Source organism: Botrytis byssoidea, assembly GCF_014898295.1.
Source record: "Botrytis byssoidea strain MUCL 94 chromosome Unknown BBYS_002, whole genome shotgun sequence".
Taxonomy (NCBI): domain Eukaryota; kingdom Fungi; phylum Ascomycota; class Leotiomycetes; order Helotiales; family Sclerotiniaceae; genus Botrytis; species Botrytis byssoidea.
The window spans coordinates 191049-205283 of NW_024065843.1; the positions used below are offsets into that span (position 1 = coordinate 191049).

General features: G+C 43.1%; 6 protein-coding genes across 6 annotated transcripts; 3 read left to right on the top strand and 3 right to left on the bottom strand.

Annotated features, from left to right (window-relative positions):
• Positions 1-68: 68 nt before the first annotated feature.
• On the top strand, positions 69-973 carry EAE97_000830 (uncharacterized protein; the record flags this gene model as incomplete). The annotated part of the gene is made up of 2 exons (XM_038871340.1): positions 69-560; positions 620-973. The coding sequence occupies 2 exons, from the start codon at positions 69-71 to the stop codon at positions 971-973; spliced, it is 846 nt and encodes a 281-aa protein (XP_038737241.1).
• Positions 974-2417: 1444 nt separating this feature from the next.
• Positions 2418-4695, top strand: EAE97_000831 (uncharacterized protein). Its single transcript, XM_038871341.1, has 3 exons — positions 2418-2987; positions 3052-3118; positions 3177-4695. The coding sequence occupies exons 1-3, from the start codon at positions 2704-2706 to the stop codon at positions 4506-4508; spliced, it is 1683 nt and encodes a 560-aa protein (XP_038737242.1). The 5' UTR covers positions 2418-2703; the 3' UTR covers positions 4509-4695.
• A 184-nt stretch (positions 4696-4879) lies between these two features.
• On the bottom strand, positions 4880-5449 carry EAE97_000832 (uncharacterized protein; the record flags this gene model as incomplete). The annotated part of the gene is made up of 1 exon (XM_038871342.1): positions 4880-5449. One exon carries the CDS (start codon positions 5447-5449, stop codon positions 4880-4882), a length of 570 nt encoding a protein of 189 aa, XP_038737243.1.
• Positions 5450-6794: 1345 nt separating this feature from the next.
• EAE97_000833 (uncharacterized protein) lies at positions 6795-8561 on the bottom strand (the record flags this gene model as incomplete). The annotated part of the gene is made up of 1 exon (XM_038871343.1): positions 6795-8561. The coding sequence occupies one exon, from the start codon at positions 8559-8561 to the stop codon at positions 6795-6797; it is 1767 nt and encodes a 588-aa protein (XP_038737244.1).
• Positions 8562-9923: 1362 nt separating this feature from the next.
• Positions 9924-10676, top strand: EAE97_000834 (uncharacterized protein; the record flags this gene model as incomplete). The annotated part of the gene is made up of 1 exon (XM_038871344.1): positions 9924-10676. One exon carries the CDS (start codon positions 9924-9926, stop codon positions 10674-10676), a length of 753 nt encoding a protein of 250 aa, XP_038737245.1.
• A 713-nt stretch (positions 10677-11389) lies between these two features.
• Positions 11390-12709, bottom strand: EAE97_000835 (uncharacterized protein; the record flags this gene model as incomplete). Its single annotated transcript, XM_038871345.1, has 2 exons — positions 11390-12028; positions 12080-12709. 2 exons carry the CDS (start codon positions 12707-12709, stop codon positions 11390-11392), a joined length of 1269 nt encoding a protein of 422 aa, XP_038737246.1.
• Positions 12710-14235: the final 1526 nt, after the last annotated feature.

The following is a 14235-nucleotide window of genomic DNA, read 5'->3' on the forward strand; positions in this document are numbered from 1 at the left end:
TTTACAGATTTCTCTGACATCAATACCCTCATTTATAAATTGTCTCCATCCATGACATAGTCTTCATAATGACCACTGCATTCCTTCAGTTTCTTTCCTATTTGTTTGGTTGGATATACACAACATGTTGGTCGCTATCTTTCTATCCCCAGCCAATCTTGAACTTTAGGCGCAAATCTACTTCAGGAGCCGCAATCGATTTCCCGTTCCTCAACGTGCTAGGCTTTGCTGCATACTTTGTATCTACAGTCTCATTCCTTTATGCGCCAGAAATTAGACGTGAATATGCTTTGCGAAATAATGGTCATACGCCAACTGTTCAATTCAATGATCTCGCTTTCGCTGTTCACGCCCTCTTCATGTGCTTTGTCATAATATCACAATATGAACCATCGATCTGGGGATTCGATAAACGAGGTAAAAGGGGACCCGGCGCAAGAGTTAGCAAATCTATTATGGGTTTGTCGGTAGCATGTATTGTTGGAGTCGCGACTTCGGTGGTTATTGTCATTGCGCGACAGGATGAAGATGTTGTAAGAGGGTGGGCATGGATCGATGTGGTAAGTTCAAGTCAAGCTGCGTCATTTGGTTACACTTGTGCTAACATCATTTTTCACAGGTATATGTCGTATCATATGTCAAACTGGTTATCACGACTGTTAAATATATGCCTCAAGTTCTTACGAATTATCGCAACCGATCCACCACTGGTTGGTCAATAGGGGGAATATTACTGGATTTCGCAGGTGGAGTCCTATCGATTTTACAATTGGGAATTGATAGTTATCTACAAGGAGATTGGTCGGGAGTGACGGGCAATCCAGTCAAACTCATGTTGGGCAACGTGAGCATCTTCTTCGATGTAATTTTCATTGTTCAGCATTATATTTTGTACAAAGGAAACGGAGGTGATACACCATTAGATGAAGAAGATCCTTTACTCGCGCCGGATAGGGAGCAGAGAATTGAATAGAGATAGGCGAAGAGAGAGGGAGCAGAGAATTGATTAGAGAGATGAATAGATAGCGAGCATTTCTCTATGGCGTTATAGATACCCAGTGGTTGGATTATGAATAGAGGTGTGACAATGAGTTATTGGATTTCAATGTAAGATATTAGCACTTATCTAGGTAATTACAAATACATTATCTTGGGGAGTTGCAAGGCCAACAGTTCTCATGCTCGCCCAAGTGGCTTGTATAACTGCATCATGATATGCAATCTCAATCAATTGTTACATCGATTTACTGTCGTGCACCGCTCAATGCTTGAAATAAGATTTCCCAATAAAGGTCACTTGTTGAAAATGGAGTCACATTTGTTAGAGATGGTAAACCTAGGTAGTACAGGACGGGAGAGGGAAGTACCATATCGCTTTCGGACCCCAAAAGCGCAGTATGTAAGAAAGGACAACTTCGACCAGGTTTAGACTTCCTATATATTTGAAAAATCTAGCCATTTTCACAACAATCAACACAACACCAAGCGGCTTTAGCTCACTTGGGAGAGCGCCAGACTGAAGTTCACTTCGGTTCATTAATCTGGAGGCACTGTGTTCGATCCACAGAAGCCGCATTCTGCGAGTTGGGGACGACCTTGACCTACTATTATTTTTGCTTTCACCTGAATTTTTTCTTCCTTTTTCCCCTCCAGATTTACTTTAACCACACGCTACGAATACGTTACGGACGGAGCATGCCTACCTACGTTGAAAGAATTTCATAAATCAAACCTTATATTTTGAGTTGAGTCTTGATCGGTTATTTAGTTCATTCATGACAACTCACTACGTTTTCACTAGAAGACGCAAAGAGGGACTCAAAAGGGTAGACAGACAATAGTGGGAGCTGGAGGATAAGCGAAGAAGAAGAATTAGAACTTTGAAGGTACGTGTATTTATCTTTGGGTGGGACAATGGGCTCATATCAACGAAGCTAACAAATGAGAAGTCGATAGATAGATACTCTGTAAATAATGATTTGGAGAGATGGTATTCTAACAATCCGGTATAGGAGCCCATCGAGCCTATCGAGCCCACCGAGTCGTCCATCAAGTCGACTATCTACGGAGTACCCAGGTAGTTAGTATCCAGTCCAGTCACCACCAGTTTCCACTATCCACCGAATACGCAAAGTCGCCGGGGTTAGAACTTTTCATCGAGTAGGTATTATTAGGTAAGCAAAGTAACGCAATTGATGGGTCAACATTCGACCCAATATTTCCTTCATATGCCGAAGATCTACCACAGTATGAAATCATTTCCGACGGTTAGACTGTTGGACTAAGCAAAAAACCTTCGCGAACTAAGCCCAGCCAAGTAAAACCCCTGAATGCTTACCATAAACTTTTTCTCCCGTGCTTTCGTCCTAATGTGAAAATATTACTTGAGAATTTCATTTTTTTGTGGCAACTATCAAAAGGACAGGATAGTCCCCGATGTCTAGACTGAACGTAGGGATTTCTCTCACATTTCGACAACTATCTCAGTGATGGCGTGCTTCCATCAGGGATGGAGAATTTTCATTCAACAGGGAATAAAAGTGTCAAGTTATCCAGACGCGTTGATGTTTCCCTCACTTTTTTCTCATATTCATTACCATTATTCTACAACATCTATCCATCCTTCTCATCCATTTTGAGAAGCGTCTATATCGTATTGGTGAATAGAGAATTGAATTCTTAGCTGCATTCAAAGTATCCACCATGTCGAACAAGACTTACACCTCGCAAGAATTGGGGATCCACGGGACGCCGTCTCAAACTTCATTGGATAATCCGGGAAAACCAGATATCGCAAATGGAGAGGTAGTTCATTCGGCCTCAGGTCATTTGGATGCTGTTTATGGTGTCGGTGGTGTGGGACATACACAGAGAAGATTGAAGGCTAGACATGTTACCTTTATCGGTTTTGGTGGTGGTATTGGTACGGGTCTTTTCATCGGTACTGGTGCAGCTTTAGCAAATGCTGGTCCTTTGGGTTTACTCTTGTAAGTCAACGCCTAGTCGGTTTAGTTATTACGATACTCGAATTGGTATTAACACAATTTCTAGGGCCTATAGTGTTGTTGGTCTTCTTCTTTGGTGTGTAATGGAGTCAATTGGTGAACTGGCTACTCTGGTACGTTTTTACAGATCAATCACCTGACATTCACCAAACACAAGCTTACAAGTCACAGTTCCCAACTGCTGGATCTTTCCCCCATTTTGCAACTCGATTCGTCGATCCTGCCCTTGGATTTACTCTCGCCATTTCTTACGGTTATTGTTACACCATTGCCATTGCTTCGGAAGTTTCAGCAGCCGCCATCGTAGTATCTTACTGGACAGACATCACACCCGCTCTCGTGATCTCTATAGGACTCGTCGCGATCTTCCTCATCAATATCGCCAACGTCAAGTTCTACGGTGAAGCAGAGGTCGTCACTGCTTCCATCAAAATTCTTTGTTTCTTAGGATTGATCATCGTCTCCATAGTTATCACAGCCGGAGGCGCACCCAATCACGAGTCCGTCGGATTTAGATATTGGAAAGATCCAGGTCCATTCGTTCCCTACGATGGAATCACGGGGAGCAAAGGTAACTTTCTTGCATTCTTCAGTGCATTCATCAACGCCAGTTTCTCCTACATCGGTGTTGAAACCGTCGTTGTCGCCGCCGCGGAAACCGAAAATCCACATAAATCGATCCCCAAGGCCGTCAAGCGTGTTACCTATCGAATCCTGTTTTTCTACGTCCTCGGTACGCTTCTCATTGGAATGATCATTCCCTCCAACGATCCAGCTCTCGTAAGTGGCACCGGTAACGCCAATTCTTCACCTTTCGTCATCGCGATCAAGAACGCCGGCATCTCCGTCCTCCCATCTATTGTCAACGCATGTATCCTTACCTCCGCCTGGTCCGCCGGAAACAGTTACTGCTACATTGGTGCGCGAATGATCGTCGCTATGGCAGTTGATCGTCAAGCACCTCAATGTTTCGCCAAGGTCAACAGATGGGGTGTACCATACTGGGCTGTCATCGTATCTTTCGCATTCGGTCCCCTAGCATACCTAAGTCTCGGTTCGGGAGGTGCAGCACAGGCATTTACTTGGCTTCTCAACCTCAGTACGGTTGCGGGTCTTCTTGCCTGGATGACTCTCTGCATTTGTTATATCCGTTATCATCACGCCTGCATTGCTCAAGGTGTCGATCGTAATAACCTCCCTTTCAAAGGACGTTGCCAACCACTCGCCGCATATATCGGTGCAATTGGTTCCGGAATCATTGTCATCTTCTCCGGTTTCGGTGTTTTCATCAAGGGCAATTGGAGCACGGCGGATTTCATTGCTAGTTATATCGGTATCGTCATCTACATTGCACCATATATTTTCTGGAAAATATTCAAGAGCACTAAGGTGTCAAGATCGAAGGACGTGGATTTGTTCTCCGGGAGATTCGATGCCAGTTCTGCGCCGGTGGAACCGATACCCACGACTGCGTGGGGCAAGTTCTTGGATTGGTTGCTGTAAGATTATGAGGAGAGATAGGAGAAAGGAAGAGGAGATGGAACTATGATTTTTAATGATGCATTTTCAACAACATGATACTTAGCGTTTTAACAACACTTATACCCAGTCAATTTTATGTTTATATATTTTTCTCATAGCCACGGGGCATCAGATTTTTGGAGTCATGATTCATTTGAGTGTGTAATGTGAAGTGAGGAGGCTTTTATTGGGTTTAAGCTACCTGACTGATACTTCTAGATTCTATACCTTGCAATATGTTTTTTCGAGACGAGAAGACGACTCTTCAACATATGCCCATTTTGTTATTCGCCAACTTTCGAGACGCGCGCATACTTTCGTTGAGATGGCATTTGGATGTGATTCGACAAAAATCAAGCCTGGGTGCCGAAATCGAGAGATCGCTGGCGAAGCAGGGAAACCTCGCCACCCTCGCCCATAGTAGCACGTGTTTTCTTGTCCAAAAGCAAGTGCGCATACCTCTCTTTCCATTCAGCAACTTCCTTTTTGGCAGAATCAGCTTCTCTTCGAACGCGAGTAAGCTCCTCTTTTGCACTCTGCAATTCACGCTCGGCGTTCTCAAACATCACTTCGAAAGCTTGGTTGTTATGTTCGAAGCGCTTCAAGATCTCATATCTCTGCTTGCCGGTATACGCGCCACCAGCAGCCAAAATTGCCTCGTCCATGTCGCGCTTGATGAGAATGGCTTCTTCGCGACGATCTTCCATGCGCAAATTCTGACCCATCTCGAATTCTTGCTTGCACATGTAACAGTCGCCCTCGTAGGTTTGCATATCGTGGGGCTCGGGACTAGGATTACGGCATTGAGACGAGGTATCCTTTGAGTCCGGTTCTGCCTCCCAGGCTAGATATTTCTCGCATTTCTCCATACCAGCACCGAACTCGTGACCGCAGGCTGCGAGACTATAGATGTAACGACACATGATGTCGAGATGGTCGAGTGCTACTTGATATGCGCTGATAAATTCTTTTGTACGAGAAACGAGCTCCTGCAGATCGCATTAGCTTGAATGCTTTTCACTTCATCTTCACGACTGCAATGATAATTATTTACCCCTCAAGAACGAGAAAGAATACATACCGTTGCTTCTCCAATGGAATGAACTCGAACACGGAATTTCTGCGCGATCAGTTGTTTGATGGAGCTGGAAATTTCGATGTTTGTTACAAGGAGTCGGTAATCTAATGCGATCTATGGAACAATCAGTATTCAATTATTCCTGAAATCTACACTTGAGGTCTGTCGATATTTGTTCGTATCCATCTGTATTACGCAGAAAAAGATGAACTTACCGCTATCGAGATCTTAGAAAGTTTCTCGTGGTGGGATGAAATTGGATGAGAGGAGAGGAGCGCGATTCAAGTTTTGGGAATTTTCGCAGTCGTTATGATCAATCACATCGAGAAAAGACGAGAGGAATGGGCAGAGAATGCGAAGAGAGACAAGATGAAACGAGGTGAGAAATCATGTTAAGATCAAGCGAAAATCCGTTTTGCCGCTAAGAATTTCTCGGAATATATTAGAGGAATGGAGAGAGGAAAAGAGGGTGAAAGTGAAAGTGGGAATGAGGATGCAGAGATACTTGGTAAAATTCGAAGTGAATGAAAAGGTGAATCGTACTAGGTACATCTCCATATAATGATCCGTGATACATGACTTCACGTCGATTCGAGTAAACGTCAAATTATGAGAAAGTCGATTTGTATTGGTAGTACTAGGGAGTGACCAAAGATGAATATATCTCCACTGCTAATAATAATAACCTTCTCTTTTGGGGAAGAAAATGAATGAAGACGTAGAATCGAGAACATGTCGTAACCAGCTAAGATGTTGATGATATTAAGTAATCTATTGGGATTATTAGGATGGGATGGCGAGTGAGCGGATTTTACAGTCAAGTGCTTGTTCTAGGGAGTACTTGGTTTGCATGATATATAGGTACGTTTTCATTCATGGCGATTGCAATTTAATCTGTCATTTCACATGTCACTTGAGGTTCATTTTTGTATATGTGTATTTGTTGAATTTCTATTTTCTAAAATTTTATTGTGTGTTCTGTTCTATAGTTCTATGTTGTAAAAAGCCATCCATTTGTTGTTCCTTTATATATCCCATGATTCCCATATCCTACTATACTCCAATAAAGCAAGAAAGAAACTCGTCATGTCTCGTGAATCTTTAGGAAATTGTTCAGAAAAGATAAAGAACTATGATAATGACAATGGATAATAAAATGAAAGAGAAGACAAAGAAGTTGTTCAAAACAACTATTCATCCTCTTCAAACAATTCACCACGCCAGACATCTCCATCCTCGCTCCCCTCCTCTACTCGCAACCATTCGCTGCCTTCGACCGGTGATGGAAGACCAAAGATACTGCGACGGCCATAGGCGATATTGTCGGGTTCTGCTTCGATAACTCCAACATCCATCGGTGTGACATCAACGAAGAAGGGTTCTGGTTCTGGTGTAGGTTCGCGCCAAGCGCTAGCTTCTTCGACTTCTTCGGCTTGTCTGCTAGCTCTCGCATTGCGTTCATCGTTCAAATGATTGAGCATCTCCATGGCATTCGCGGTGTACTGTCTCACAATCTCCCATTCTGCTTCTGTGGGATAGCTATCGCTAGCTAATTGGTCGTCCAAGAAGCGAATGCATTGGTTGAGATAGGCAGCTCCGGTGTCGACGAGGCCCGGGAGGTCGCGGATGAATTCGTTAGAGGTTTGAACCAGCTGCGCGAGTCCGGCAAGGGATTGCTGGATTCTTTGTCGGGAGGGTGTCATCTCTATTCCGCTGGATTCGTCGTCGGAATCTGATAATGCCATGTTGGAAGGATCGTCCTCGGAATCAGAATCAATGTAATCGCCTAGTTCCAAGGAACTGAGTTCAACATCTTCGTCATCCTGTGGCTGGAGTTCGGTCTGTTCGGGCTCGGCCACGTTTGCTAATGGTGCTGGTTCCGGTCGCCCAGCGAGAGCTCGAAACATACGTGCGGCGATGGTGTTTCGTGAAATGGAGAATAGAGTGGCCTGGGCTGGAGCAACTTCGACCAAATACTGCCGATACTGATTGATGAGTTTATACCAACGGTCGAATTTTCCTGTGAGACTATCTGAAGATGGTTGGTTCTCGTGTTTCCATTCGCAGAAGGTCTTACGATCTTCGACTCTGCCCCATACAGGGATTTCACTCGCCAAGGTGCGGGCCTTGGGATCGAAGTCGAAGGTCTCCTCGTCGTCATGGAATTCGCGCATGACCTGGCTGATGAATTTGTCGATTCTATCATCATCCGCGTTGGCACGTTCCAAGGCGTCGATATAGGAGATGATTTCGCGACGAACTCTATCTTCGGCAACATAGCGGTCCGGCATCTCCGTGGTCCAAGTTCCGAAGTTGTTTCTCTTCGCTGCTAATGCGACAGTTTCAATGGCTCTGTTGAAGTTTTGAGTGTTGCCAACTTCGTGGAATGAAAATCCTTGGTCGGATTCCGTCATGGTTCTGGAACCAGAATCGATTTCGGCTTGTCTTTGAATACACTCGTCAAACATTGCATCTTCAGAGAGAACCATGGAGACGACTTGAAATTCATCATCAGTCAAATCATGATCGACTTCCGCAAGTGCATCTAGGATCTCCTTAGCACGGGCCGCGAGATGTTGTCTGTGTCCTGACATGTAATTTCTATGAATGTCAGTAAAGCCAATACAGTAAGGATGAAGTCTCTCTTTCTTCATGAAAAGCTCAGCGTACTTACTAGAAATAGCTTCATCGGTCAATGGAAGCGGTCGCTCCAATCTTTGCCATTCAATGATAGCTTTGGCCTGTTCGTGATGCATAGTGGTTGATTCAGCTTCTTCTGCAGCTCGTCGTCTCTCAGTGCGTTTGCATTCCTTGCAGCATCTGATTCGGAGATGTCGTCCTCGAATGGCGTGGGTGGCGGTTTCGGTGGTGACCTCGGGGTATTGCTCGCATTTGGAAACGTATTGGATGGTTTCCTTACTGCATCGCTTGCAGCGACTTCGATTTGCAAAACACATATTGATTGATTGATTGATTGATGATCTGTAGCTAAAAAGTCCGGCTTATAAGCTAAGTTGTTGATGTAAAAGTTTGAAGTTGTTTTGATGTGATTGAATTGGGATTGAGTGTTTGAGTTCTTAACGAGAAAGAAAAGGGGGTATAATCTAGACTTACTTCCCGAGAGTTATAGAAACAACAATAGCATTGTTCAATTCCTGTTCTCTGGATTTCTTTGTTGAAACATCAACAAAGAAATTCATTGCTTCTTTGTTAAATCCTTCAGCTTATTTTCACACAGTCTCTGAACAATACCGCTGTCTCACAGCCTGCCCAGAGATCGACTGCAATCCCTATTTTTCGAACATTCTCCATGCCTCAAATGTAATTGATCAATTGCTAAGGAATATTTTTCACGTTCTCTTTGTTCACACTAACGGTCGATTTTATGTCGAACCTAATGGTACAAACTCTGGGCACGGCCAAGCACTCCCTTATTTTCCCTTGGACATAATTGTTCTGGTCGGAGATCTGACTAGTGTATTTGATTCCCAAGTAGGTACCATCGTGAAAAGATTTTCCATCAATCTCAATAATCAGACATAAAAAATGGATCCTAGACATGCTGCGAGAAAAAGCCAACACCATATCGTATAAAAATTGGTAACTCTACCACTTGACGAGAGAACATTTTTACGATTTTGCCCGAAAGTGAACTTGGTCTCTAGGTGAAATTCGATCTTCAAGATCTCATCCAAAGTAATTTGAATTAGAACCCTTCAACAAACAACCTTAGGGGATCGTTCTAGAATCATCATTCATAACACTCGTTTGGATTTGACTGCTCAGCCAAAAGTAAAGTCTAATCTTCAAGTAAATCCCAACTCCAAGTGAATTCCCAAGTGGAGTCTCAAGTGATAGAGCGATATAAACAAATGCCAGCAATAACAAGAAAAATCATCCGAAAATCTCATCTGATCGTCTTCGTACCTCCAAATTCACTTTATCTCATCCGCTGCTTTCTCTGATTCCAAATAAGTTGGATCTGGTTCACTTTTATCAGAGGGCCGTACCTGGAAACCTCTCTATTTATACCTACCGCTTTTTAAAATGCTGCGTCTATATATTTGAATTTGCGTCGAGAAACGACAAAAGGAAATTCAATATTGATTTTCTGCAGCTTTTGGTCGACGCTCCTCTCTGACCTTCTATTTCGAGCAAGATAGATACTTCAACACTCTTCTGCGAACAATTCACGATTTCTCAACCATTCAGATCCAACCATCTCGAAAACTCTCTACCCCACGAAGTTAAATCCAGAAAGAAAAGAGAATTCACATCCACGAAAAGACTTCTCGGAATTCACTTCTAGGCCGAGAATTATGTGCAAAACAACACTCACGCACTTCAACTGTCAATGTACAGCCCTCGTAGTTCACTCATGCGCCCTTGGTTTTCCACTCGGTCGTATGGTCTGTGGTCCACCTAACCTCATCAAGAAAGATATATATGTCTATTCAGACTGCGATGATTGTTTGAGCGGCGCCCCTTTAAGAGAGGAGAAACGAAATAGACTGGAAAATAGGACAAGCGAGAGATGGTTGGAATTTGTGGAAGATGTGATCGCCGATGGCGATGAACATGGTGAGGAGGTGGAGGAAATTAGATTGGAATGTGCGGATGAGAGAGTAGGGGATGAAGGAGAGGGTGAAGTTTATGATGGGGGTAAAGATCGTGATAGATGTTTGGGTGAGGAATGGGAAGTTTTGATGAATAGACAGAAAAGCAAGGGCGGGTACCAGGAAGAGAACGAAGACGAAGATGCACAATTGTTGGCTGCTCAAGAAGCACTCCAATCTGAGATCGAAAACTCCGAAGACGCCTCCGATGAAGATGTTGATTTGGCTGCTGCTGCTCAATTACTATCAGCGCTTAGACAGGAACTCGGGAAGGATGAGATGATTTCGCGGGACGCAGATATTGATGAGAGTGAGGAGGGTAAGGAAGAGAGAGATGATAAGGAATCTAAGGCGCATGTGCAGACTATCATGGAGAATTTGGGGAAGTTGAGAGATAGGAGTGAAAGAGTGGAGGTTGATTCTATGATTGCGGAGCAGGAAGACTGGGGGATGTAAGAAAGATAATTGGAAAGCTGGATTGTTAATGCGCGGCATCATTGTTATCGTTGCTACACTGAACTATGCTTCATGAAGCTAGGTTCGTGAAACTTTCATGGAAAAACTCTTCGAGATGATTGATAGAATTTGTTTGAATGAATTGATGGGCCTTTTTTTGAGAGGTTCTTTCACGGTTCTGGTTGAGGGTATCTTAATTGGTTAACATATTTCTTTGTACGTTCAAGAAGATTTTTTCAAAAATAGGTATTTCCAGTAAGAGAATCTAAATAGCGAAACAATATGTAAGGCTTCAGCTAATTCAGTGCCTACAGGAATTGCGACAGAGCAGCGCGAACAGGGAATAGGAGTATGCTTTTTGAGAGAAGGCATGAGATACATGTAGTAAGGACGCGGAGTGGAAAACGAAAGACGTTTTACCATTAGAAGCAACATCTTGTAAACGTCGAGTGATAAAGCGAAGGAAGATTCCTGAGATTTTGATTCGGAAGACTGATAATCGTAACTATCTCAGATAGTCTCTTCCACGGTGGTGCTGCCAAGTTCTTCATCCCAAACATGTCTACTTGGCACTTATATATTGAATTCAAGTCTTCTCCGAATTTTTGTGCTTCTGGGCCCTTTCTCTTATCGTTTTATTGTCTATATTCTGCAAGAGATTGTTATCCATCCTTAACTTTCTCTACATGAAAAGTACCAAGTCCCATTTTCATTTACAGATTCTCCTTTTCTTGCCCGGACTCTTCTGTCTCTTGGGCTCCATCATCGTCGGTATCTTCATTATCCTCAATTTTTCCTTCTTGCTCAGACTCTTCTTGCTGTTTGGTTCCCTCCTTTTCTTTTTTGTCTTCAGTATCCTCATCTTGCTCTATCTTCTGCCCTTGTTCTATATCTTTCTGTTCTTGATCAATCCTCTCCTGCTCGATCCTCTCTTCTTCAATTCTCTTCTCTTCCATTTCTTGCTCTATTCTTCTCTCTTCCTCAATCTCTTTTTCCTTCTCAGAACCTTTCTCTGCCTCGCCACCGAACTTATTCTTCCAAGTCCCTGCATAATGATGATTTACAAAAACCTTTCCTTTTTCTTTCTTGAATCCGTTTTGCGTCCCCGCGAATGCATTTCCCGGCAAAATCAACACATCATAAATCAACCTCGCACTTCTCAATTCTCCAACATCTCTATCATCAAGTTCTCTTCCCAGAATTTCTTTGAGACTTTTGATAATCCCCCACGTCATTCTTTTTGGTCCCGTTATATCCACCACATCACTAATCATACTCAACTCTATTCCTTCAATTGATACCTCGTTTCGACGTGCAATTTCATTCAGCTCATCCAAAATATCATTGATGACCTGTGTTGAATAGTTAGAGACCTAATTATTGATGGATTATCTACTACTGACCTGAATTAGATGTGGAGATCCAGGCTTCGCCATAATAGTCCAGCTCGCGAATTGCGAATACATGGCTGTATCTTCCTGATAGTCATAATCGAACTCCAGGCCAACGACAAGGTTTGCCTCCCGATGTTCCTCCAATACCCAAGCATCAATGGGAATATCCTCACACGACACATCTAAATCAAACCACACTCCTCCATAAGCATACAAGATCAAATATCGCAACAAATCGGCTTTCAAGATCGGTATACTGAGCGAAAAATAGGTATCTAGAATATCTGGACGATGAGAAAACCATGTCCATACGTACTCGTCCGCGAATGCATCAGTGAGTACTTCATATGTATAGCCTGGGTTGATATCAAGACAGTGATGTCGGAATCGTTTTGCCTCGTCCGAAACGCCCTGAGGTCCTACTTTATACCAAAGCTTTTTGGGAAATCCTGGAGCTTCTGATGAATGTGTCGCGAGGGGCGCGGAGATGACTACGCTAGAGTTGGAGGATTTCGTAGAGATGGGTAGTTTCTTCTTATTGGAAATCTCTTCGTGCTGAATTGCTACTATGATGAGAAGGAAGATAACGATAGTGGATAAGAGAAATGTTTGGTATTGGCAGGAGATTTGTCGATACATTATGTAGGACTAAGTGAGATGCGCGTATGTTACTTCGATGGCCTCCATGCAAACCTCACCGCATAAAAGCGTTTCGAATATCAAATACGATGATTGTAAGGACTAACAAATTTCTTTTCAATCTCTCCTTGATAGTATATAGGCTGCTATCCTCGGCATTTATGTTGATGGTAGGGTTGAGTATCGCGTTTTTGTCCTCATTCCTGTTCCTCCTATCTCCACATTCTTTGCGCAATTTATTCCATTCCACAATCAAACCCCCGTAACTCGAGAATCTCTACGATTTATATCTTACATTCTTATCTAATACTCTTTTCGTTCTGCCACTGCAGTAGCCACTGTCAGCTCAAGCCTCAAATACTTGTATATTTCCGTCAAACCACACAAATTTGATGGAAAAGGTTCTGATAACCATCAGCAAATATTATAAGTACCACACCACTCGAGTGGGTAGTCGAATTAGGTGGTAACAATGGCAATCCCACATTTCATTCGAAAGATGTCAATACATTTCTCTTCAAGGCGACCAAGAGCAATGGTCTAGGATCTCTTTTCCAAAGCTCATTAGTCAATGTTACGACAACCAAGTGACATCTTCAACATCCACCTTTTCAGCTGGAGAATGGGTTTAATGCCCCCTTGTTAGTACAATGTACTGGATAGGTCTTAACTAGGTGATTACGCCAACCAAAGTGAGTCTTAGCTTTACATGTCTACTAAAACACGAAATGGGAAGCGAGAAAAGCATGATTTATTAACACAGACTCATCAGAGAAGATGTATTGAATTTAGGTATCGTTCATTTTGATATCGATGTGTTGATGCGACCATCATGAGTGAAATACCATCTATGAGTGCGCAGGAGAAATGAGAGCAGCTCAGTTTCTGGGATGTTCCAGACCTTGCATTATATGAGCTTACTCGGCGCGTCAAATTTGAGCCAGAACGGCCAGCGGACCGTAGGGTTTATATATAAGCCCCCCAGAAATCTGGTTCAATCCCTATTCGCCTCATAACTATCATGAATTGCAACATCACCTCCGCCATTTCGTTGAGGTCGGACTGGACAAATGCAACAAGACGGCTGATGATAACGATGCCGCACTTTCAAACCAGAGCGTCGCATTATCTTACAATATCTAGAGCGCCAGTACTGACGTTAATGAAGAGAGAGAACCTTCGATCGCGTTGATCTCACAAGGCTACTGCGATAGTACAATGGAAGAGCAGACAGCAAATGGCTGTGTGCTGCTCGAAGCATACACTGATACATTCAAACGCGAGCAGACTTTCGCTGCCAAAGAAGCAATTGCGAGAGTGCGAGCAGAATTTGATGAGTATTACAATTCCATACCAAGAGAAGTAGCCATTAAAAAGGTGCTTCATGCTACAAGAAACTCCTAAGATGGTTGGATCCACGATGCTTGGGTCAGTAACGTAACTTCATCACTGCTTTCGAAAATATGGAAAATCAGCTTGTGGAGATACAGAAAGCTCGAAGAGAGATTTTCAGTTGTGATATTTCA

Coding starts and splice junctions, on each gene's coding strand:
- EAE97_000831 (XM_038871341.1), top strand. CDS start 2,704: ATGTCGAACAAGACTTACACCTCGCAAGAATTGGGGATCCACGGGACG. Junction 2,988..3,051: donor GGTCCTTTGGGTTTACTCTT/GTAAGTCAACGC, acceptor CACAATTTCTAG/GGCCTATAGTGTTGTTGGTC. Junction 3,119..3,176: donor TTGGTGAACTGGCTACTCTG/GTACGTTTTTAC, acceptor TACAAGTCACAG/TTCCCAACTGCTGGATCTTT.